This window comes from Aspergillus bombycis (genome assembly GCF_001792695.1).
Source record: "Aspergillus bombycis strain NRRL26010 chromosome Unknown contig00146, whole genome shotgun sequence".
Lineage (NCBI taxonomy): Eukaryota > Fungi > Ascomycota > Eurotiomycetes > Eurotiales > Aspergillaceae > Aspergillus > Aspergillus bombycis.
Genome location: NW_019170148.1, coordinates 54,701 through 73,912, shown reverse-complemented (window position 1 = coordinate 73,912; position 19,212 = coordinate 54,701). Strand labels below are relative to the sequence as shown.

General features: G+C 47.1%; 7 protein-coding genes across 7 annotated transcripts; 2 read left to right on the top strand and 5 right to left on the bottom strand.

Annotated features, from left to right (window-relative positions):
* Window positions 1-1,044: 1,044 nt before the first annotated feature.
* ABOM_010816 (uncharacterized protein) lies at window positions 1,045-2,359 on the bottom strand (the record flags this gene model as incomplete). The annotated part of the gene is made up of 4 exons (XM_022537944.1): window positions 1,045-1,058; window positions 1,129-1,220; window positions 1,274-1,391; window positions 2,137-2,359. The coding sequence occupies 4 exons, from the start codon at window positions 2,357-2,359 to the stop codon at window positions 1,045-1,047; spliced, it is 447 nt and encodes a 148-aa protein (XP_022384107.1).
* Window positions 2,360-4,188: 1,829 nt separating this feature from the next.
* Window positions 4,189-5,133, bottom strand: ABOM_010815 (ubiquitin-conjugating enzyme E2; the record flags this gene model as incomplete). Its single annotated transcript, XM_022537943.1, has 3 exons — window positions 4,189-4,915; window positions 4,976-5,055; window positions 5,107-5,133. The coding sequence occupies 3 exons, from the start codon at window positions 5,131-5,133 to the stop codon at window positions 4,189-4,191; spliced, it is 834 nt and encodes a 277-aa protein (XP_022384105.1).
* Window positions 5,134-5,426: 293 nt separating this feature from the next.
* On the top strand, window positions 5,427-7,229 carry sam50 (SAM complex subunit SAM50; the record flags this gene model as incomplete). The annotated part of the gene is made up of 4 exons (XM_022537942.1): window positions 5,427-5,459; window positions 5,536-5,652; window positions 5,777-5,963; window positions 6,016-7,229. 4 exons carry the CDS (start codon window positions 5,427-5,429, stop codon window positions 7,227-7,229), a joined length of 1,551 nt encoding a protein of 516 aa, XP_022384106.1.
* A 335-nt stretch (window positions 7,230-7,564) lies between these two features.
* On the top strand, window positions 7,565-8,562 carry ABOM_010813 (transporter YIP1; the record flags this gene model as incomplete). The annotated part of the gene is made up of 2 exons (XM_022537941.1): window positions 7,565-7,879; window positions 7,960-8,562. 2 exons carry the CDS (start codon window positions 7,565-7,567, stop codon window positions 8,560-8,562), a joined length of 918 nt encoding a protein of 305 aa, XP_022384100.1.
* Window positions 8,563-8,975: 413 nt separating this feature from the next.
* ABOM_010812 (putative ubiquitin fusion degradation protein (Ufd1)) lies at window positions 8,976-11,372 on the bottom strand (the record flags this gene model as incomplete). Its single annotated transcript, XM_022537940.1, has 1 exon — window positions 8,976-11,372. The coding sequence occupies one exon, from the start codon at window positions 11,370-11,372 to the stop codon at window positions 8,976-8,978; it is 2,397 nt and encodes a 798-aa protein (XP_022384104.1).
* A 1,945-nt stretch (window positions 11,373-13,317) lies between these two features.
* Window positions 13,318-15,047, bottom strand: ABOM_010811 (uncharacterized protein; the record flags this gene model as incomplete). Its single annotated transcript, XM_022537939.1, has 2 exons — window positions 13,318-13,373; window positions 13,475-15,047. The coding sequence occupies 2 exons, from the start codon at window positions 15,045-15,047 to the stop codon at window positions 13,318-13,320; spliced, it is 1,629 nt and encodes a 542-aa protein (XP_022384099.1).
* A 2,615-nt stretch (window positions 15,048-17,662) lies between these two features.
* Window positions 17,663-18,995, bottom strand: ABOM_010810 (proteasome regulatory particle base subunit RPT6; the record flags this gene model as incomplete). The annotated part of the gene is made up of 3 exons (XM_022537938.1): window positions 17,663-17,921; window positions 18,016-18,691; window positions 18,761-18,995. The coding sequence occupies 3 exons, from the start codon at window positions 18,993-18,995 to the stop codon at window positions 17,663-17,665; spliced, it is 1,170 nt and encodes a 389-aa protein (XP_022384101.1).
* Between the last annotated feature and the right edge of the window lie 217 nt (window positions 18,996-19,212).

Below are 19,212 nucleotides of genomic sequence, written 5' to 3'. Positions count from 1 at the left end.
GTATATATTATATATTTCAACAAATTGAGTATTGTATTTTTACTACTGTTGGAATATTCAGACTATAAAAAGGGCTATTTTATATAGAATAAAGAGGTGGAACGCTCGGTTGCCGGTTACGTTACTAATAATTACCAACAACTTTTTCTATTACTGGCATGCAAACTGTAGCAGTCGCGATAGCATGTACTTCCAGTGCTGCAGAAATGTTGTTTCAGTTCTCTAGCTATTCAACTCTTCCAGAAGAACACCCTCGCGACTACTACTATAGTTAGTCTTCTGACGAAGACCTTTCGGCCTAGCCCTGCTATACGGAGTTAGCTGGGTTTAAATGCAGCTGTTATTCGTCAAGCAATGTTTGGAGTGGCTTCGACTCCATCGGTAGAGTACTGTATATACTATGGCGCTAATTATTCAGCTAAAATAGACCAAGAACAGGTGAATAGAGAAACCCTGGTTCCATGTTTCTAGAACGCAAATTTGCTCAAACCATAGCCTCAATCCAGATGGATGTCCAGCTCTCTTGGTTGGTACTAGGAAGATAAAAGTAATCGATCAACACGTCGGACATCTGCCTCCAGGTATGCCACCCACAAACTAGGGCGATGCGGGATAGACGCTCAACGAACCATGGGCGTTCAACCTGGCCTGCCGAGCTTTGAGCGCCAATGAATAATACCCATGCGAACAAACCATGGCCCTTCTTCGATAATAGTGACCAGGGACAATCAGTTATAGCTTGCTTCAAATGCCTTGTAAGCGCACGACCCAGCCCAGAAGACGGGGGCGATACGATAAGGAAATGGTTTAGGTAACAGATAGAAGCAATCCTCGTGACCACTTCTACAGAACCAAGATTTGATGTCGTCTCAGAAAATGGCATACCTCGTGTAGTAGATTCAGAGCAAACATAACTAAGGAGCCGATGCTCAACTTCACAACTGAGACTGCGAAAGAATTCGTGGTCATCGGTGCAGAGTACAGCGGGGTTTTGGTTGCAAGCCTGGCCGTAAAGTATGATATCACGCATAGCACGGAGAATATTTAGCAAACAAGAGCTGAGGTGAGGGTTAGAAACAAATGCAACACCCAGTCTCTGTAATTTTGACGTATCTGAGGGCGCTATACGTTCTTGAATGCTGGCTGAAACTGTTTGCAGGCCACGAGCCAAAGGGAAAACCGGCTGGGTCATAAGCCCCGACGCAGCCTTCACATCAGTACTATTGTTACCAGTCAACAAAATTCGGTAACAAGTGCATGGCGAAGCACATACGTAAGAATAGCAGCTAGCATTGAAGACTGATGGATACTGTTGTCTGTAATTCCTCCTCGCAAGTCCACCATGCGCTTCAAGCCTCTGAGGTGCATACGAGCTTCATCAAACAATCCGACTATCAGCTAGTAAGGGTTAGAAGAACTTATTAGCAAGAATTGTATATCTTCGATCTCAATGGGCCACCCACTGACAATAACATAGAAACTTTCCGCACGACCGGAGCAAAGAAAATAGGAATACATACTGCACCCGTAAGTAGATTAATGATTGTGCCAAATGCTTCGTTGCTTAACGATAGAGTGGGATTGCACAATTTGATATTCATCTCATGGATACACCTGGCTTTCATAATATAATAATCTGTATCGTGTAAAAGGCGATGGGGGGCTTCCGAAACAGCTAGGAATTGTGAATGTTGTCCAGCCAAAACAGCTCGGTGCGCAGCGCACATGCTCATTAAGCCAAAGAAACTGCCCTGATCTGTAAATGAAGAATGGACTGCCATATCGGTTTTAGCCCGCTCATTGAAAGTATGTTCTTTTGGGAAAGTCATAGGCACAAAGACAGTCCCCCCTAATCATTTTACAGGGTCAGTCGTAGTTTAGCACTTGCAGGCAGTGCACCTTAATAATCAACGTATACTTTGTGAAACCCAGAAAATCGCCAACGCACCCCTGGAAACATGAAAGCTGGTAAAGACAAAGCGGTCGACTCACAATGAAAGACTAATCGAGTAATACTAATAGGCACATCACCGGCACCTGGCAATGTACTGAATGGGTCGACAAGCCATGAGGTAGGAAAAGGAAGCGGAATCGAAATAGAGCCTGCTGATATTGGATGAACAACACAGCGCCTACCTGGCTGCTGTCGTTTTTCCTTATTTTTGACAAGGTCACAAGGCGACCCTCGTCCCATGAGTAATTTTGGCTCCGAGGATGGGTTGGCAAGCCTTGTGGGTAAGGCACGCTCTGACGGCGAGTTTTCGAAATTTGACCGGATAACGGCTTTACCCGCGAGTCTTTCACGCCTAGAAACACGCTTCAGTCCAGCAAGTCGCTCACGCCTACGCACGTCACGCATAACGTGAGAGCGAATAGTCCTGCGAGCATTAGCATCTTTGATTCGTTTGGAACTCAAATCATCGTCATGGTCAATAAATGTGAATATAGGTCGATCCGGCGGTGTAATGATTGTTGGCCTCGGCCCTAGAACGACGAAATCAACACTCGAAATGATAGGCACTGAGGGTATTATGATGGTTGATATTGCATTGATACAGGCGGCTTGGTGTCAATCAGAAAGTGATAATAGGTTCCACATTCTAGCGGGAGTCAGATACACAGGGGCAAAAAGAAAGAAGGAGAGAGAAAGGAATAGTAAAAGGAAAAGGAAAAGCTATGAAGAGTGACAAGCATGGACACTAAGTAGTAGTGCCGTACGATCTTCAGGGAGATATAAGGTACAAATTACAAAGCCGAGGGAGAAAGTTCATTTGGGGGTAGGCATAATATAGTAAAACAGGGGGGCTATGATACTTGGCCCGCAATGAGATGCAAAGGATTTCAAATATGACAATGATGGTGATGGTGATGATAATAAGGACGATTGGACAACACAAACCCAGACGAACCTGAATGGGAGTAATGCGTGGCAATAGACCTCGTGGCGGAGTCCATAATAGCAAATTCCTCAAGCCGGTACATATCGGATGGCTCAACACTACTGAAAGAGTGAGAATGGGGAGGTGGAAGAATGAGTTACCAAGCAAACATAGGAGTATTCCGGGGTAAATGGTTGCATGCATTGATTGTAGTGACATTAGCTCCGGAGAGAACTCCGTACGCTAGCCTTGAAACTGGAGGACCCTTAGGAAAAGAAAATCTAGCCGGCATTCAATATAATAATATATACCTTCAAAATTCTACAGAATCAAACTATTACTAGGCCACATACGCTGCATGTGGACGATTAGGCAATGTTAACTTCTCATAGTAAATGTTCGCATCACCTTAGTTGCTCTACGGAAGAGTTTCAATCCAACCTAGCTCATCATTTACATCCCCCTCCCCACAAAAAAATAAATAAATAAATAAAAAATGGGAGAATTACACATCAAACAATATTAGTAGTATAGATGCCCAAGTTCGAACACCGCGAGTTTCATTCACCAACGCTGCTAAGAACCCAAGATAATGCCCACAACTTAAAGCAGCAGCTGTTGTATTGCTGAGTCATTCATGTAGGACCTCTAGTTAGATATTTCATTAGTACCTTAGGATCCTCATATGTAAGGCCACTATTAATCAGAGTATTCTTCAAACCCCCAGTTAAAGTTAGGTAGCTCTGCACGGTATGTGTGATACATACCCAGTTGCAGATATGATTTTGGGAATCGGGGTGTATATACCTTTTTTTATCTTCATACCCCGTACGTATAAAGTGGTAGACGACCAAAGCAGAATGAGTGTATACGTCGTAGGACAAATGCTGTGCAGTGATGCAGTTGAACAGTGCCGTGATCTTTGATTGCAGAGCACACTGGTAATTCAATACGTCCTAGACACCTGAAACTTCTCAAATTACCACCGAACGCCGCCCTGTTCTAGACGCCTTTCAGTCTTATAAAACCAACGAACCTTACAAAACACGAAGGAAGATACAGGAAACTGCCGCCGTAGAAAAAGGAACAACGGACGAAATAAAAAAGGCAAGCGAAGGAAAGAGAGGGGGGGGAAGAGTAATTATGAATGATAAAGGGAAATGGCGATTAACAGAAGAATAGAAAGACAAGGGAGGAAGAGGAAGAGAAAAAGGGGTACCGAGAAAAACCGCGAAATAAAAAGACAATGCGTATTGGGTGCCAAACGTTTCCTGGGTATGAAAGGGGTTAAGAGTTAAGGCACTTAATCTTAACCTTGAACATCATTTAGAAGTCTCGCGACAAGCGCATATCCAAACAACAAGGCGAGACCAACCCAAACTCGATTTCGTCGAACCCAGCTTTGGCCCGCTTCTCGTGCGACATGACCACCTTCTACCACAGCCCCGAGGCCATGGGCACTTCCATTCGGGCGCCTACGTAATGCACTGGTCTCCGGAGAACATTTTGTAGCAGCAGCATTTGGGTCAGGTATGAGTTGACCAGTGTTCGTGTCAATACGATTGTCCCTCATCCACTTCCAGTTCTCTTGATCTAATTCTGGCCATTCTGCGCGAAACTTCAGCCCGCCATCCCCTGCTTTCACATTATTGATTCCCTTGGCTGTAGGGGTCACTCCTGGAGTGGAAATGACGTGAGACCCTCCACCGGTGGAGTTCCACCATCTCGATCGCGCGGCTAGCACTCTTCGTTCCGCTTCTGACGCACTGACACTACCCGTAGTCATCTCTTCGCTAGTCATAAAGGAGAGTAGTCCGATAAGAATCGTCGAAACCTCCCAAGCTGGGTTGAAGGACTTGGGATGAAAATCACTGATGCTGAGACATAGTCGAGCAGATGGTTGAAATCGGCCGCTTGGGGTATGCATGCGGATGGCTGGTGGAGCAAACGGGTACTCTGGAGGAAACATCAATGTACCCCAGTATTGTCCATTCTCGTACGGTGTCCCAGGGGGGCCAGTGAGGATGTAATGCCATCTATATCCTGCATCAATGCCGACTCGGAAGAAACAACGGCAAATATGATCGGCATCTTACTCAAGAATGTTGGACTCTGATGGATGAGCAATTATATAGGGCGGTGGGTTCTTTTGTATGTTCTGATATTCACGAGTAAGCTGTACAGTGATTAGTAACAGCTCGAGTACTATTCAAGTGATCAGACTCACCCGTTTGAAGGCTGCTTTTGTCGCCATCTTTTCACAAGAATTGTATTCTGCCTAGCTTGGGCTCTATTTTCGAGTGCGGAGATTCAGGGAAAATCCCACGGAAATGATAAAACAGAGACAGGCAGATACGGTTTGTAGACTGCGCAGGGTTTGTCTACTGAGCAAAGTGATGATGGAAAATCACTGCGTTGTTGGTGGAGTGAATCTAAGGAGCACCACCGGTCACGTGTCAATATGTAGGCTTCATCTCAACTTCCGGGACAATCGAAGATAGCCGAGAAAGCCTTCCAGATGCGTCGCTGGCCATTGTAGCCGCAACAATGTCTTCCCCACTTTCTGCCGAAGATGAAGATGTACGTTTGATCTCTTAGAATTGATTAAAACACACTTATTTTTGTGATTGCTAACCACTTTTCTCTGTTTTCTCAGATCTTCGAGCGTCTTCAACAGCGTGCTGACCCGAAAGTTCTCGAGGAGCGTCAGCAGGCCGTGAATGAGCGAATACACGCAATCTACCAGAAGGCGCAGACCCGTCTTGGGGAATTGGTGTGGTTTCACTTCCCTCTTATATTTTTCTTATCCTTCTTTCCCCCGTTCTCCAATATTGCATAGAGGTAAAAGACAACTGAACATAATACAATGAGTACTGATCCTATGCCTATGGTATTAGATCGACCAAAATTCCACCCTTCCATGTGCCATTTCCTCTGTTCAAATCCTCAACGCACACCACACGCGCAGGGGCTTTCTTGAACGGATTTTTAACCCTCTCTTGAGTTCTAACCAGAAGAAGCCCTACACACTCTCTGAAGCCTTACGGGAAGTCTCGGCACGTGCCAATAGACTAAGTAGATTTGGTTTGTAAATCATTGTTCTTTGCCACTAAGCCCTTGATTAACGCAATTGCAGACATTTTTCAGCAACCAGTGTCTGTGTACTTGGATCAATCACCCGAAGGAGACCCACAAACGGGACTACCAAATCTTGACGTGTATGTATCGGTCAAAGAAAAGTCTCGTGTTCTGTTGAAGACCGGGACCGATCTCGGTAACACTGAGGGATCCGCATATGGCAATCTTCTCTGGCGGAACGTGTTTGGCGGTGCCGAGAACCTAAATTTGAACGCTTCACTGGGTACTAGGACAAGGTCTGCCTACCAAGCAACATTTGAAACACCTATTTTGAGTGACCCGGATTTCCGCTTGGAAATTGGCGGAATCGCTAGCTCTACCCAAAAGGCTTGGGCTAGTCACGAGGAGGCCTTAAAAGGTGGCTGGAGTAAGCTCCGGTGGATGAATCAGTCTGGCCATCGCCATGAAGTCGGGTACAATGGTTTTTGGCGGCAGATGACTGGCCTGGCGGAGAACGCATCCCCAACAGTCCGAGCAGACGCAGGTGATAGTGTGAAAAGCAGCATCTTTCATTGCTGGTCCAAAGACTGCCGGGATAATGGGCTTCTTCCATCTCGTGGCTACTATGCTAAAGCTTTCAATGAGCTAGCCGGCTGGGGTCCGCTAAAGGGAGATGTGTCTTTTTGGAAATCTGAAATTGAAGCGCAAAATGCAATTCCAATTCCAGTGCCTGGCATCGAAGGCGATAGTGGTATCAGCTTTACCACTGGATTCCGTGCCGGTCTCCTTTATCCCCTTGGAATGGATGCCGACCACAGACTCCAGGTTTCGCGCACTAATGATCGCTTTCTTCTCGGTGGCCCCACGGATGTTCGCGGTTTCCGCCTCTGCGGCCTTGGACCTCACGATGGAGCTGATGCTGTAGGGGGAGACGTATATGCTGCAGGGAGTGCAAACTTGCTACTTCCACTCCCCCGAGTTGGTGCGGAAAAGCCCTTGCGATTTCAGGCGTTTGTGAGTGGCGGTCGTCTGTTGCCGCTACGAACCGCACAGAAGAGCGCACCTACTACAGGTTCAGAAGTGAAGGATGCCATGGTTTCTACAGTTTCCGAGCTGGGTAATGGAATGCCTAGCATTGCAGCAGGAGTTGGACTCGTGTACGCTCATCCAGCTGCTAGGTTCGAGCTGAACTTCTCTTTACCACTGGTGCTAAGGAAAGGCGAAGAAGGCCGAAAAGGTTTGCAGCTTGGAATAGGTATTAATTTCCTGTAGAAAGTCTTGATCTTGTTGCAATTAATAGAAGTCTTTGTGGTATTAGTATTACGATGTACCGCGTGATTAGTGTAATGTAAATGATCTAAGCCCAATATGGTAAACATCCACATCAGCCTCTTCACCATCCAAGTCACGGGTCTCGTCGGACTTAGTGCGGCAATACCGACAACTGTCACTAGTGCTCTCTTGCTACAGCTTTCCGCTCCATGTTGGTTCGTCTTTCTCTTAATTCGTTGACACCACCAATAAACTACGATTATATTGTCATTTGTGTGCGCTTTCACCTTTGAGCCCCCTATCTAGACAGCTTCTGCTTGCATCACTCGGCCCTAATGGCCCAATACTACCCACAACAGCAGCCCTACGGATCCGAGGCTTCTGCACAGAACCTTCAGTTTTATCCTTCTTCCTACGGTTCTGTATCTGGCCATACAACTCCCTCTCAAGCTTCCTATGGTGGCTTTAGTGCAGGCCCCAATTCGGCTGCTCAGGCGTACCCCGTTGGTGGTGGATATGGCGGCTTTGGGTCTCCAGCCACTGGCGTTAGTGGGCGGATGGGCGAACAGGGTGGATTGAGGACTGGGTGGCTTGCTGCATTTGGTACAGAGGGATATGAGGGGGAACCGCCGTTATTGGAGGAGTTAGGGGTAAATTTCGAACATATCAGGACTAAGGCTTGTTCCCCTTGTTACCCTTCATCATGATGGCATCAACTTACATTTTGTAGACTTTGACAGTGCTCAACCCATTCGCCCGGATCGACCAGCATCTCATGGATGACAGCGATCTCTATGGAGCACTGCTTTACATCGTCCTTTATGGAACATTCCTCCTCCTTTCTGGTAAAGTCTTTTACGGTTATATCTACGGTGTTGCAGTTTTCGGTACCGTCGCTTTACATTTAATTCTTAGTCTTATGTCTCCGGCTCTCGATACCGCCCCGGCGCCCAATGCTGCAGACCCGGCCAACTACGACCCTCATCACAAACCTTCGTATTCCGAGGCCTCGGCCGCCGGTCATTTCTCGGCCACATTGACATTCCCTCGCTCTGCTAGTGTTTTGGGCTACTGTTTCCTACCGCTTGTGCTCACTAACCTTGTTGGGATAATGATCCCTATGGACACTATGTTCGGGTATCTGTTGACCACAGCCGCCGTAGGGTGGTGTACTTACAGCTCCTCGGGAATGTTTTGCGCGGTTGCACGGATGCGTGGGATGAGAGGCTTAGTAGCGTACCCATTGGCGCTGTTTTACGTCGTCTTCGGGATCATGGGAATTTTCTCTTCACGCGGAAGTGGAAATCTGGCTGCAAAGACGGGTGCAACTTGATATTGAAGCTTTCTCTCGCAACCAATGTGATATGACTTCTGAGTGGATGCTCTTGGTCCTGAGTAGATAACATGGAATTTCGGTCACATTATAATAATAATAAGAATATCATGAATCAACGATCTCTACACTCGTGTCTACAGGCTTTCTGTCTGTTAAACCCAGTCAACGAGGGCCTATTGCTTATGGTTGATGAACGCAACAAAATAAGAATAGGCCTCAAAAAAACAGGTACAGGTAATAGAAAATTCACATTCTACTGAAATTCCGCTCCGGCCTGAGCGTGAATGACGTACGTAAGATAAACTGTCCACCAGAACGGGCTTACCTCGCCATACCTTTTTAACTATCTATCAAAGATAGTCAGATTAAAGCCTTAGCATTAGTATGGAGATTGTCAATTCCCTCAGACATTAATACAGAGCACTAGATTCCTCGTCTTTCGCAGGTGCCCAGTTCTCTAGCCATTCCCGTGCTTTGGTAAGATCCCCCCCAGTGGCTTCAACAGATGCCACACACCATGGTAAACCATACCCTTTGCTACTCGCCACGGAACCTTCGGCCGCTATCATCTCCGCGAGTATGCGGCGCTGCTGGCCCACTTGGTCGGTGCAAAAGTAAACCGGTGCGGTGTTTAGATTACCGCTCTGCAGACATATTGCGTCGACGAAGGGTTTAATTGTGGCTAGAATATTTGCTACGCTCATCGATTCGAGCGGAGTATCATTCTTTGGTATCGAAGAAGGCTGTCTGATCCGTCTCCCATTCTTGCAATACTCATTCTGACACCAGGGCTTCCCACACCCGGTCATCATTTGCGAAACGTATCGACGCTCGATGCGGCGGCGGAGTGCCTTTCCTTCTGGGTCATACATATCCACATATAGTGGTCCGAAGCAGAAATTGCAGAGGCCCAACGTATCAGTGCCTGGCGTGGCTGCATTTTGTACACTGCGCCCATCAAGTGTACGGCCACAATTTTGGTTCATGCAAACACGGGGTGGGGGTTTGGACAAGCGTTCCAGGTCGTGATGACGCAAATGGGTCTTCATGTCGCGCAGTCGAACAATTTTGTTACACAGGTGACAATCCGTTGTTCGACCACCGTCAACTAATTCATGTGGAGTGAGTCCAGATACCAGGACATCTGGGTCGTGCATATCGGGATCCGCCTCGCCTTTTTGGGGGACTACAAGATGACAAAATTGGCATAGGATTGGTTTTTCTGGACAGTCAGTTATGCGGTGATGAGCGAGTTGCGGAAGGCCCTCCATCTCGAGCCCACAAGCGCGACATGGCCGCTGGGAGTGGAAGATAGCGTCATGCTTGTGCTTACTTGCAAAATCATTGCCATAAGATGAATCATGAGGGCAATGCCAATGATTCTGCCACTCAGACGACCTTTTTTGGAATACATTATGGCACTGAGGGCAAAGTACGTTGTTCCGAAGGCAAAAGCTCTCGTGCAGCACTAGCGTTCGCTGAGGCACCCACTGTTGGCAATTGCCACATTGAATTTCATTCGGATTACCATGCGCTAATGTCTCCTTCGAATCTTCGTCGGAGCCAACCGACTGACTAGTTGAAATCTGCAACTTGTATTGCAGCGGTAGCTCTTGATTCTGTGAATGCTCCTCGCTGTATTCAACATGGCCGAATGCATAAACCGATACATATAGAGCCTCTGCCGTCTCCAGCTCTACATTTGTGGACTCAATCTGAACACGCTTGATTGGTTGAGTAGTGAAGTCACCCAAAAGGTGCTCGTCTTCTCTAGGACGGTTCCTCTGGCGAGCAGTGAGGGGGCTGATAAAAAGGGAGACATCCGCATCATCCGCACTTTCGACTGTGATAATAATAGGGTCTCTGCGATCCCACTGGCGGATTTCGTAGTCAACGTATGTACCTGGAAATACCAGGCCATTCACTTTCTCTCCAATAGAAATTACCCCGCCAGTTGACGACCCCCCCTGGGTTCCAATGGAACGAGATGTTTTCTCCAGCCGCCTCCGGTAGGTTTCTCTTGCCTGCTCTTCAGTCAAGGCCACAATGTCTACCTCCAAGTCTGTATCAATAATGCAAATGCCGTCACCCTCTGGCTCAATTTTGTCCACCAAGAACCTAAACGACTCGTGCCGACCCCCCGACACCTGCAAGACCTCTCCTGTACTTAAGGTCGTGAAGTTATCTCGCAGGTATCGTTCAAGCAGAGCCTTCCAATCCTCTGGATCATAGCCAGCCTCAAGAGGACGGAGACGAACATAGGTTCCCTTGGCCAACTGTTCAACATGGACTGTGACTATAGGAGCTAATTCCGGGGCTAAAGAAGCAGGCAGTGGTTCCGCAGTGCCGTCTATCGTTTCCGATGGTTCCGAAGTCTGCCAGCACCTACTTGTCTCCGCCGGGAATTGGTTGTCTTCAATCCCTAAGGCGTCTCTCAAGAAAACACTAAGACCAACTTCGTTATCTTCGGCGGAAAATTCGCGGATCCCAGCGTATATCGCACGGCCATTCTTGGGGTTGACAATACGGAATGTTAACGGATGAGGTAACTGATGTTGACGTTCTGAAGCTTGTTCACGTGCTCGTGACTCAGCCGCAAAGGTTCGCGGATTGAGTGGATCAAAGGTTGTAGTATATGGGTGAGCAGGCCTATTTGAAAATACCGCCTGGAGCGGGGCAGCTGCGAGGAGCTGCTCGAGGGCGGACTGGGGCAAAGTGATTTTGTCGCCGGGCAGCTTGGGCGTATGACGGGGCGCAGTGACCGTGAATGAGGAGGACCAACGCAAGAGACTCGATTCCTTAGACATGACTCTGACTGGCACTATAGCAGAGGCTATGAGGTAAAATGAACGAGATGTTCCGCAACATCTTAGATAAGTGGGGGAAACTTTTTTGATAACTAGTGGTGGAGTCCAGAGTTAATACGAAGATAAGAGGCGTCGCGGCTGTTCTCGAAGCTACCCTCACCGCCCAAGGATTTTTAAACATTTGTCATAAATCTACTTGACTCCATCCAGCCTTACGCAGAGTAATCAACTGATTCCATCCACCTACTAGAACAGGATTAGCCGGTCTAGCCGGGCAGGATATACAGTATATAGGGGAGTTTCTTGTTTGCCTTCTTTCTTAACGAACTCTTTATGATGTATAACCCATCCTACCTCGCGAGCTAATACCGGTATATCGATTTCCTAGCCAGGATGGCCCAGGGGGCCATTGAGGTCCTTAAATCGCTCGTAGGTGACCTGATGCTTGATAGCTGCTGGGGTGTCTACCGCAGTTCGACCACATCATCTAGATCGGGAAGCGTGCGTTCAAAGACGCAGGCGAGTTGGAAATGCGTATATTATTTCGCAGCTTGGCCCTTAATGTCTTTGATCTGAGCTCGCTGTCGCCGTCGGTCTGGACATGATCGATGAGGTAGACTATCTCCACGAGAGCCCTGTGATCGAGGCCCTGTTCCTCCTAAATGGCTTATAGATGCGCGACAAGGGGTTCTTCCTCCGGCCTAGACTTCACCAGTGGAGCAACTCATGACTGGAAGAAGCCCGCGTACCCGCCTGTCTCGAGCCAGTCGACACTCGATCGACAGTCCTCCCAGAGTCACTACATGTGGAGCAAAAGGTTCGTGACGCGAGCTCTGGAGAGGCCAGTGGTGCCAACCGTACTGTTACTGCCAGAATGAGATTTTTAGTTTGGTTCTTGAATCATTACCTGAGGGTCGCTCAGCACTTCGCCTAGTTCTGTGGTCACCCCACGCTCTGGTCTACTCAGTAACCAAGAGACGGTGCCAAATAGCCCCCAAAATGGGGAGCAAGAGCCCAAGCCTGAGATTTCTACGGAATAGTCCTCAGAATTGCTACGTGGTTCTAGTTGCTGCAAGTCAATAGGCCCACTCTGCCATAATTTGACCACTCGATTATGCCTGCCAACAGTTTTGAGTTCGTTGGGTACATGAATAATCTAGAGAGGTTATATGATCTATTTCTCTAGTCTATAGATGTAGGAAGGGGATCGATTAATAGACAGGAAAAGGAAAGGATTAGATATACAGCTCTAGACAAGGAAACTTATGGAGTGGTCCCAATGACTTACCGTATCTAAAGACGAGGAAAAAGCAGAGACGCACAAAGAGCACAAGAATAGAACTGCCTTTGGTCTTACTTTCAACTTGAAGCTAGTAAACAACTTCTACGGAGTAGATATGGTGGGTATAAACGGCACAACCACATTACTTCATTGGCTCCATATTTCCAGGACGTAACATATTCCTCAGACGGAAAGAATTGTATCGACTGGCTTCAAGCAAGCTTTCTTGTTCAGGCCATGAAAATATGAGGTCATTAAAGCTATCAGGATCAGAAAAAACAAAGCCCTTGATGTAAGTGAAAAATGATGAACAATGATCTACTTCACATCTCAGATAAGACGTTCCCTAGGTATAACCTGAAATGCCCCTTTAACTTACCCACATATCAATAGAGCTGCCTCAAATGATGACGCGCACTTGTATTACACCAGTCACACTAGAATGGCATTCATTAGTCCTTGTTACTTGAAAATCATACAAGTCGGTTCATAGCATACCATCGTTGGAGAGCAACCTTCATTATGATCAATACAATATTCTCCTTGGCAATTCTGACACGTCCTTTGGCATTCAATTTTACAGGTAGCACACTGAAAGAGTACATCAGATTAATATGACAAGTCCATCAATTTGGTATAATAAGTTGGAAGAGAGGGAAAAAATCACTTGCCGTCGGCCCGCATTCCCAGCAGTCTCTGCTCACTCCAGGTTGGAATCTCTGTCACATTCATGTCAGTGGTGGCTGTTCATTACATTGGGATTTAGCAATCACTGAGAAGTGTACCCTTCGCTCGTAAGATAAGCTTGTATCCTGGTTACTTCGCGGTCCCCTGATCGCAGTTTGATGGGGTGATAAGTTAGTCCTCGCCCGCTCGGGACTTGGTAGGCAGTTCGTGCAGAACCATTTGTTGCACCGACGACACCAGCGATCATTCAAGCACTCAGCGCAACGGGCAACCAGGATAGGGTGCGCATCGGGAAAGAGCGCTGGACGCTTCGCCACAGCTATAGACGACGAATGCAAAGGGAGTGGGGCCAGCAAGGGAAACTGCCCTTCCGGAGATTCACCCCAGACTGCCGGACCTTCAGGCGAAGTATGGCAGCCGTCACACCCTCTGGGACCCAAAGCGACGGTAGCGATTGCTGGTCCGAGTGGCTGATCTTCGGCCTGATACCTATTTTCGTTATGTCCTGGTGAAGTGTGGAGGTCAAGAGTGTGTCGGGGACCACGACACAGTACGGCGTCGAAAGATATGATACCCTCGCATTGTTGAATTGTATGAGCCCAGCCGTCCTCGATCGAGCGAGGTATAAGTTTTCCAGAGGGTCGATACCACGCATTCTGATAATATAATGCGCTCTCCCGAGCACCATCGGATTGGGGCTCTTCTTGCGTCTTCAGAGCTTCGTAGCTCGTTGGACGTATGCATCTGGAACTCCACCAGTCACGGTACCGGCTCCGCATGATGGCTCGAGGCTGGCTCACCGGGGTGAAGTAATAAATACCTTTCACCCGAGGGGTCCCTTTGGGACGCGAAGGCCGGACAGCATGCTGAAGCACTTGTATCAGTTTGCGCTCATTTAGATGGCGACATTCCCTTATTGACAGTAGATTTACACTGAAACGGTCTGTCAAAATAAGTTCCGCAACCAGATCTGAGGGAACAGGAAGACCATCCAAGATTAGGGTTCGCACATCTTGAAGGATAGAACCCCGCCCCAAACCAGCGAATATTCTTTGAAGAGGGGCTGAATGGGGTGTATTCTCAGTCAAGGCGTTCTCCAGACCTTCATTGCTACTAACTCGAGCTTCTGAGCTCCTCAATAACTTATTAGGAAACCAGTGTCCAAGACATTGGGTCAGATCGAGATGCCGAAAAATATACGGAGTTTCCATAATCATGGAACGAAGAACACGCGACGTTGAGGCTAGGGCAAGCAGTGTTGGGACTGAGAGGTATGGAGCCATATGATCGAGAATCAGGCTGTTCGAGAAAACATCCACGAGGGAAACTTGCTTGGGATGCACCGCAAGAATAATACCTTCAGGTTTTTGGCGTGACTCCTCGTCCTCTTCTTCATCTGACTGTAGCTCTTGGATGACAGGGACTAGTCCCACCTCCTTGGGAGACAGGCGGCGGGAGCCATAGTAAAAGTCTGAGGCTCGTGTAATGAGATTTTGGCGATAAGCCGCAATCGCCCCAACGGCAAGCTCATCTCCAGGTAGCAAGATGGGTGCAGTATCAGGTTGAATTTCTTTGAGCGCGGCCCTGGCCTTGGCCAGTTCTGTCTCTAAGAGATCGATAGTTGACTGAAGGACAGCCGGCATAGCTCTGATATTTCCTGGATCGATTGCAGTGACTAGTGTAGACCACAACTCTCCTTGGGCCATAGTTCAGTACAGGCGAAAAGTAAAGGGTCGGGAAGGTGGTGTTCGCCGCTTATTGAAGTAGACGGAGAGATGGTGCAGGAGAAGCTGGCTAAGACTTCCCATATATGAACATGAATATGAGTATATCTAAAGCATTTAGTGACAAGAAAGAGTCAACGAAAGTGTAACGGGGGCCCGATGGCGAGTAACCGTGTAAAGCGTAAGCCGGATAAATTGGGTTGAACGAACAAATCAACGTACACCGAGTAAATGGTGTTAGCGGCAGTAGTACGGAGTAGAAAGTACACCGAACAATGAAAACAGTCGAAACGGAAATGACTAAAAGAGCAAGTCCGGGGAATGCGTTCGGACTGGAAGCCGATGATTTCGTGGTAGATAATTAAATTCTAGAAACCCGATGGAACAAGCTTAAAATATATGGACGGATTGGCCCTTGTCCTTGTAGATCTAGATAAAGGTATAGTATGGAGAAACATACGACCGCGGATTTGAGATTAAAAAAATATAAAGTCCCCCTTCAATGAATAACCTGGGCCGATTTTATATGAAGAATACATTATGAATGTGCTGGAATGGGGAGGGAGACGTGTCAATCAAGCACCGACCAACCAATATCACAACCGCCGGTGTGGGCCAGGTAGGGAGACATGACCCCATCCCGAACAAGGTGGGTAATACAGCGCTGCAGGAAACATTAAACTATCGAACGAAGAACAAAGCAGCATAGAAAACAAAGTGGCTTTTGATTATGAGCTGTAGAAAGGTATTCCGGGTCCCGAAATTTACCTTCCCTTGAATGGATTGGTTTGGTAGTTCCGAGGAACTTGCCAGAGAAACCCTCATAACTAGGTCCACTATGAAAGGATGGAATTTAGTCTCAATTCTGAGTATGGCAAGGATATCTACTCCGTAGTACGAGATGGTACCTTTCTACTCGGATGTTGATGAGGTCAGGGTTTGTAAATGGATATCCGTACAAGTTTATTCCTACCGATGTTTATACGGAGTACGGAGGACTACTCTGTGGTTATTTCCGTCTGGAGTATCCACCTTACTGAAGGTCATCAGATCTAGACTGCCCCACCTGAGCCGAGACCCTGAACGGGATACTTGAGGAAATGGTATGGAGACACGACAATCGGCTGATCCACAACGCGTAACTGATCTGCTAGTCACGCGGACTCCAAACTTCTCCCCACGACGCGTCAACCAAAGCACACAAGAAGCGATCATCCAGTTCTTCCGATAAATAATCTAATTGGTTTGTTCTTCGTACAATCCCTCCCCCATTTTGCCCCAGTTTCCCGTCTACTGAATGGAAAGATAAGAAGTGATGTACTTCAGCCATACCTCAACTCCCTACCGTTATAGGAGGCCTCTATGGTTTTGGAGTAGTTAACTAGTTAGCATGAACGATTAATAAGCACATGAACGTAGTTAGTTAACTAACTAGTTATAACTAGTTAAGCCCCGGTACTTAGTTATACAACCCGCAAGCAATGGTTAACCAAGGGTTGGGTACTGCTCTATTCATCCGCAATTTACAGAGTACTAAATAGCTGATAAAAGGTCAAGCTACCCTACAGTAAATCAGCATTCGAAAAGAGAAGAAGGTGAAGGTATCCCTTGCAGATCACCCTTGATATATCTCCCAACTGAGTTCAGCTGTGGGATATGTTCTCCGTACGGCGAACTACATAGATCGACCACCCGGTCAAAACGAGAACTTATTGTTGAATTGGCGCCTGGGTGTTTTTCAAACAGCGACGCATACTTTTTATCCTTTATTTTTACTAAGCCCTCCGAAGTAACTAGTAATAACTATACATCATCAGGTGTGCACCAAAAGTTACTCTACTCTGGAGTACTACTAGGACTAGTTTGTGTATTGTCACGTGATTGTTTGACCAAGAGTAGTATGATGTGCCCATATCATGTGTTATCACGCGTACTGGAGTAACTCTTGGTTGTACAGCTCCGTACCTAGTATCGACCTGTATTCTATACTATGTCTTTTGAGAATTTTAGGCCATTGGTTAATATATATTAGGTAGATTTAGCAAGCGCTTATGGGGTTAGTACTTAGTACGTCTCTGTTGATGCCATATGTATATCTATCCGTCGTACTAGGTTGCGGAGGTTTATCCAACCTTGGAACCTTCTCCAGGTGGTCACTTGCTGTGTTTTCTGTGGGCAGTGAACATAACAACAGAAACGGAAAAACTAGTAAACTACATCGTCAAGGATGAAGTGAGGTGAGGTGACTGCCTCTTAAGGTTTCTCTAATTTCGCGTAGGGGGCTATGACCACCTAGAAGACATTCTCATATCCACGATTATCACTCATTGAATGTGCCAAATAGGACATGGTGAAACTTGGGAAGGTCATCCGGTGACCACCTCTACTAGACAAAGGGTAGAGAATCACTGACTGCCCAGTGATCTCTATATCATTCAGAATTGGGAAGAGTGCCATGGAACCCTTGTTTCAGTATCCAAAATAGCCAGTAGGAATCGGGATGGTAGCAATAGTAGCAGGCGGCATAGTGTTACATGCTTCGTGCAATAGGCTCAGATCTATTATCAAGCCGGTTCCATTCTTCAGTCTTGCTATATCTACTTGAAAAGCTTGGAGACAGCAACCTCCTTATCGTCATGCTTGTTGAGAATCTTGGCCGTAGCCAGATCAAAGTCTTCTTGCGTAACATGCACCCGCCTCTCTCGAAGGGCGTACATGCCTGCCTCAGTGCATACACCCTTTAGCTCCGCACCAGAACATCCGTTCATTTTTTCTGCAATCTTTGTTAGGTTGATACCACGCGTCAAGTTCATTGATCGTGAGTGAATTCGCAATATATCTGCGCGAGCTTCGACCCTGTTGCCAATAAGAAATGTGAGTTAATAACTTGCATCCATACCACCCGTCATTCTGCCGAAACATGCTATAGAGTCAGGGAAAGGATGCTTACGATGGTGGGGGGAATTCAATTTTCCGATCGATCCGTCCCGGGCGCAACAGGGCCGGATCCAAAATATCCAGCCTGTTCGTAGCCATGATAATTTTGATATTCTTTGTAGGCTCGAAACCGTCCAATTGATTGAGCAGTTCCAACATCGTACGCTGCACCTCTGAATCACCCGACCCTGCTGAGTCTATGCGACTGGATCCAATGCTGTCGATCTCGTCCATGAAGATGATGCTCGGTGCGTGCTCCCGAGCCATCACAAACAGCTCGCGCACCATACGGCTACCTTCACCGATATACTTCTGCACCAATTCCGAACCGCTAACCCTAATGAATCGACAATCGGTATGGTGCGCAACTGCTCGAGCAAGTAGGGTTTTACCAGTTCCCGGCGGCCCATACAAAAGAACACCTTTCGGTTGTGCGATGCCAAGAGATTCAAACAGCTCCGGATGTTTCAGGCCAAGTTCAATAACTTCTTTGATTTCCTTGATTTGTTGATCGAGACCACCGATCATGTCGTAGGTGCTATCCGGAACCTTCTCAACCATCATAAGAGACACAAGAGGGTCAACGGACGAAGGTAGCATCTTTTCCAATTTGTAAGAGTCGGAAAGTAGGGCGACTCGTTTGCCTACAGTCAGCTTGCTGATGTCGACACCATCTGCAATATCCACCACTAGATGCACGCCAAAACGAGTCAGCTACAGGATGACAAATTCGAGGAAAAGGTAGGTATCAAGCTAACCATATTTCCCTTCTGGATGTACTTTCACGAGTACCTTTTTGGTACTCATCACCTTGACCACCTCGCCGACGTAGGAGCCAGGCTGCTGGAGTAATCCCAGTTCCTCACGAAGTAACCGTACCCTCGAGTTATAGTCATTACGCTGTGCTTCTAATCTCCGTAGCACCGCTTGTCCTTGAATGATCTCGAGCTTCATGCTCTCGATTTTATTGTGATAGTAATTATCGAGCGCCATTATGGAGATAGAGTGATGACACTCCTTCGGTATTATAAACTGGTTTTACGAAACCAAAGGTCTTGGATATGAGATTTCGAACGATCTGTGGTGCAGAGGAGACTGTATGTGATATGAAGATCTCAACACAAGAAGAAAACCTGGCGAGTACGCTGGATGAAGGGGTGAAGCGCTGTCGCCGAACAGTTAGGTGGTGGATGTTGAAGAGGTACGTAGC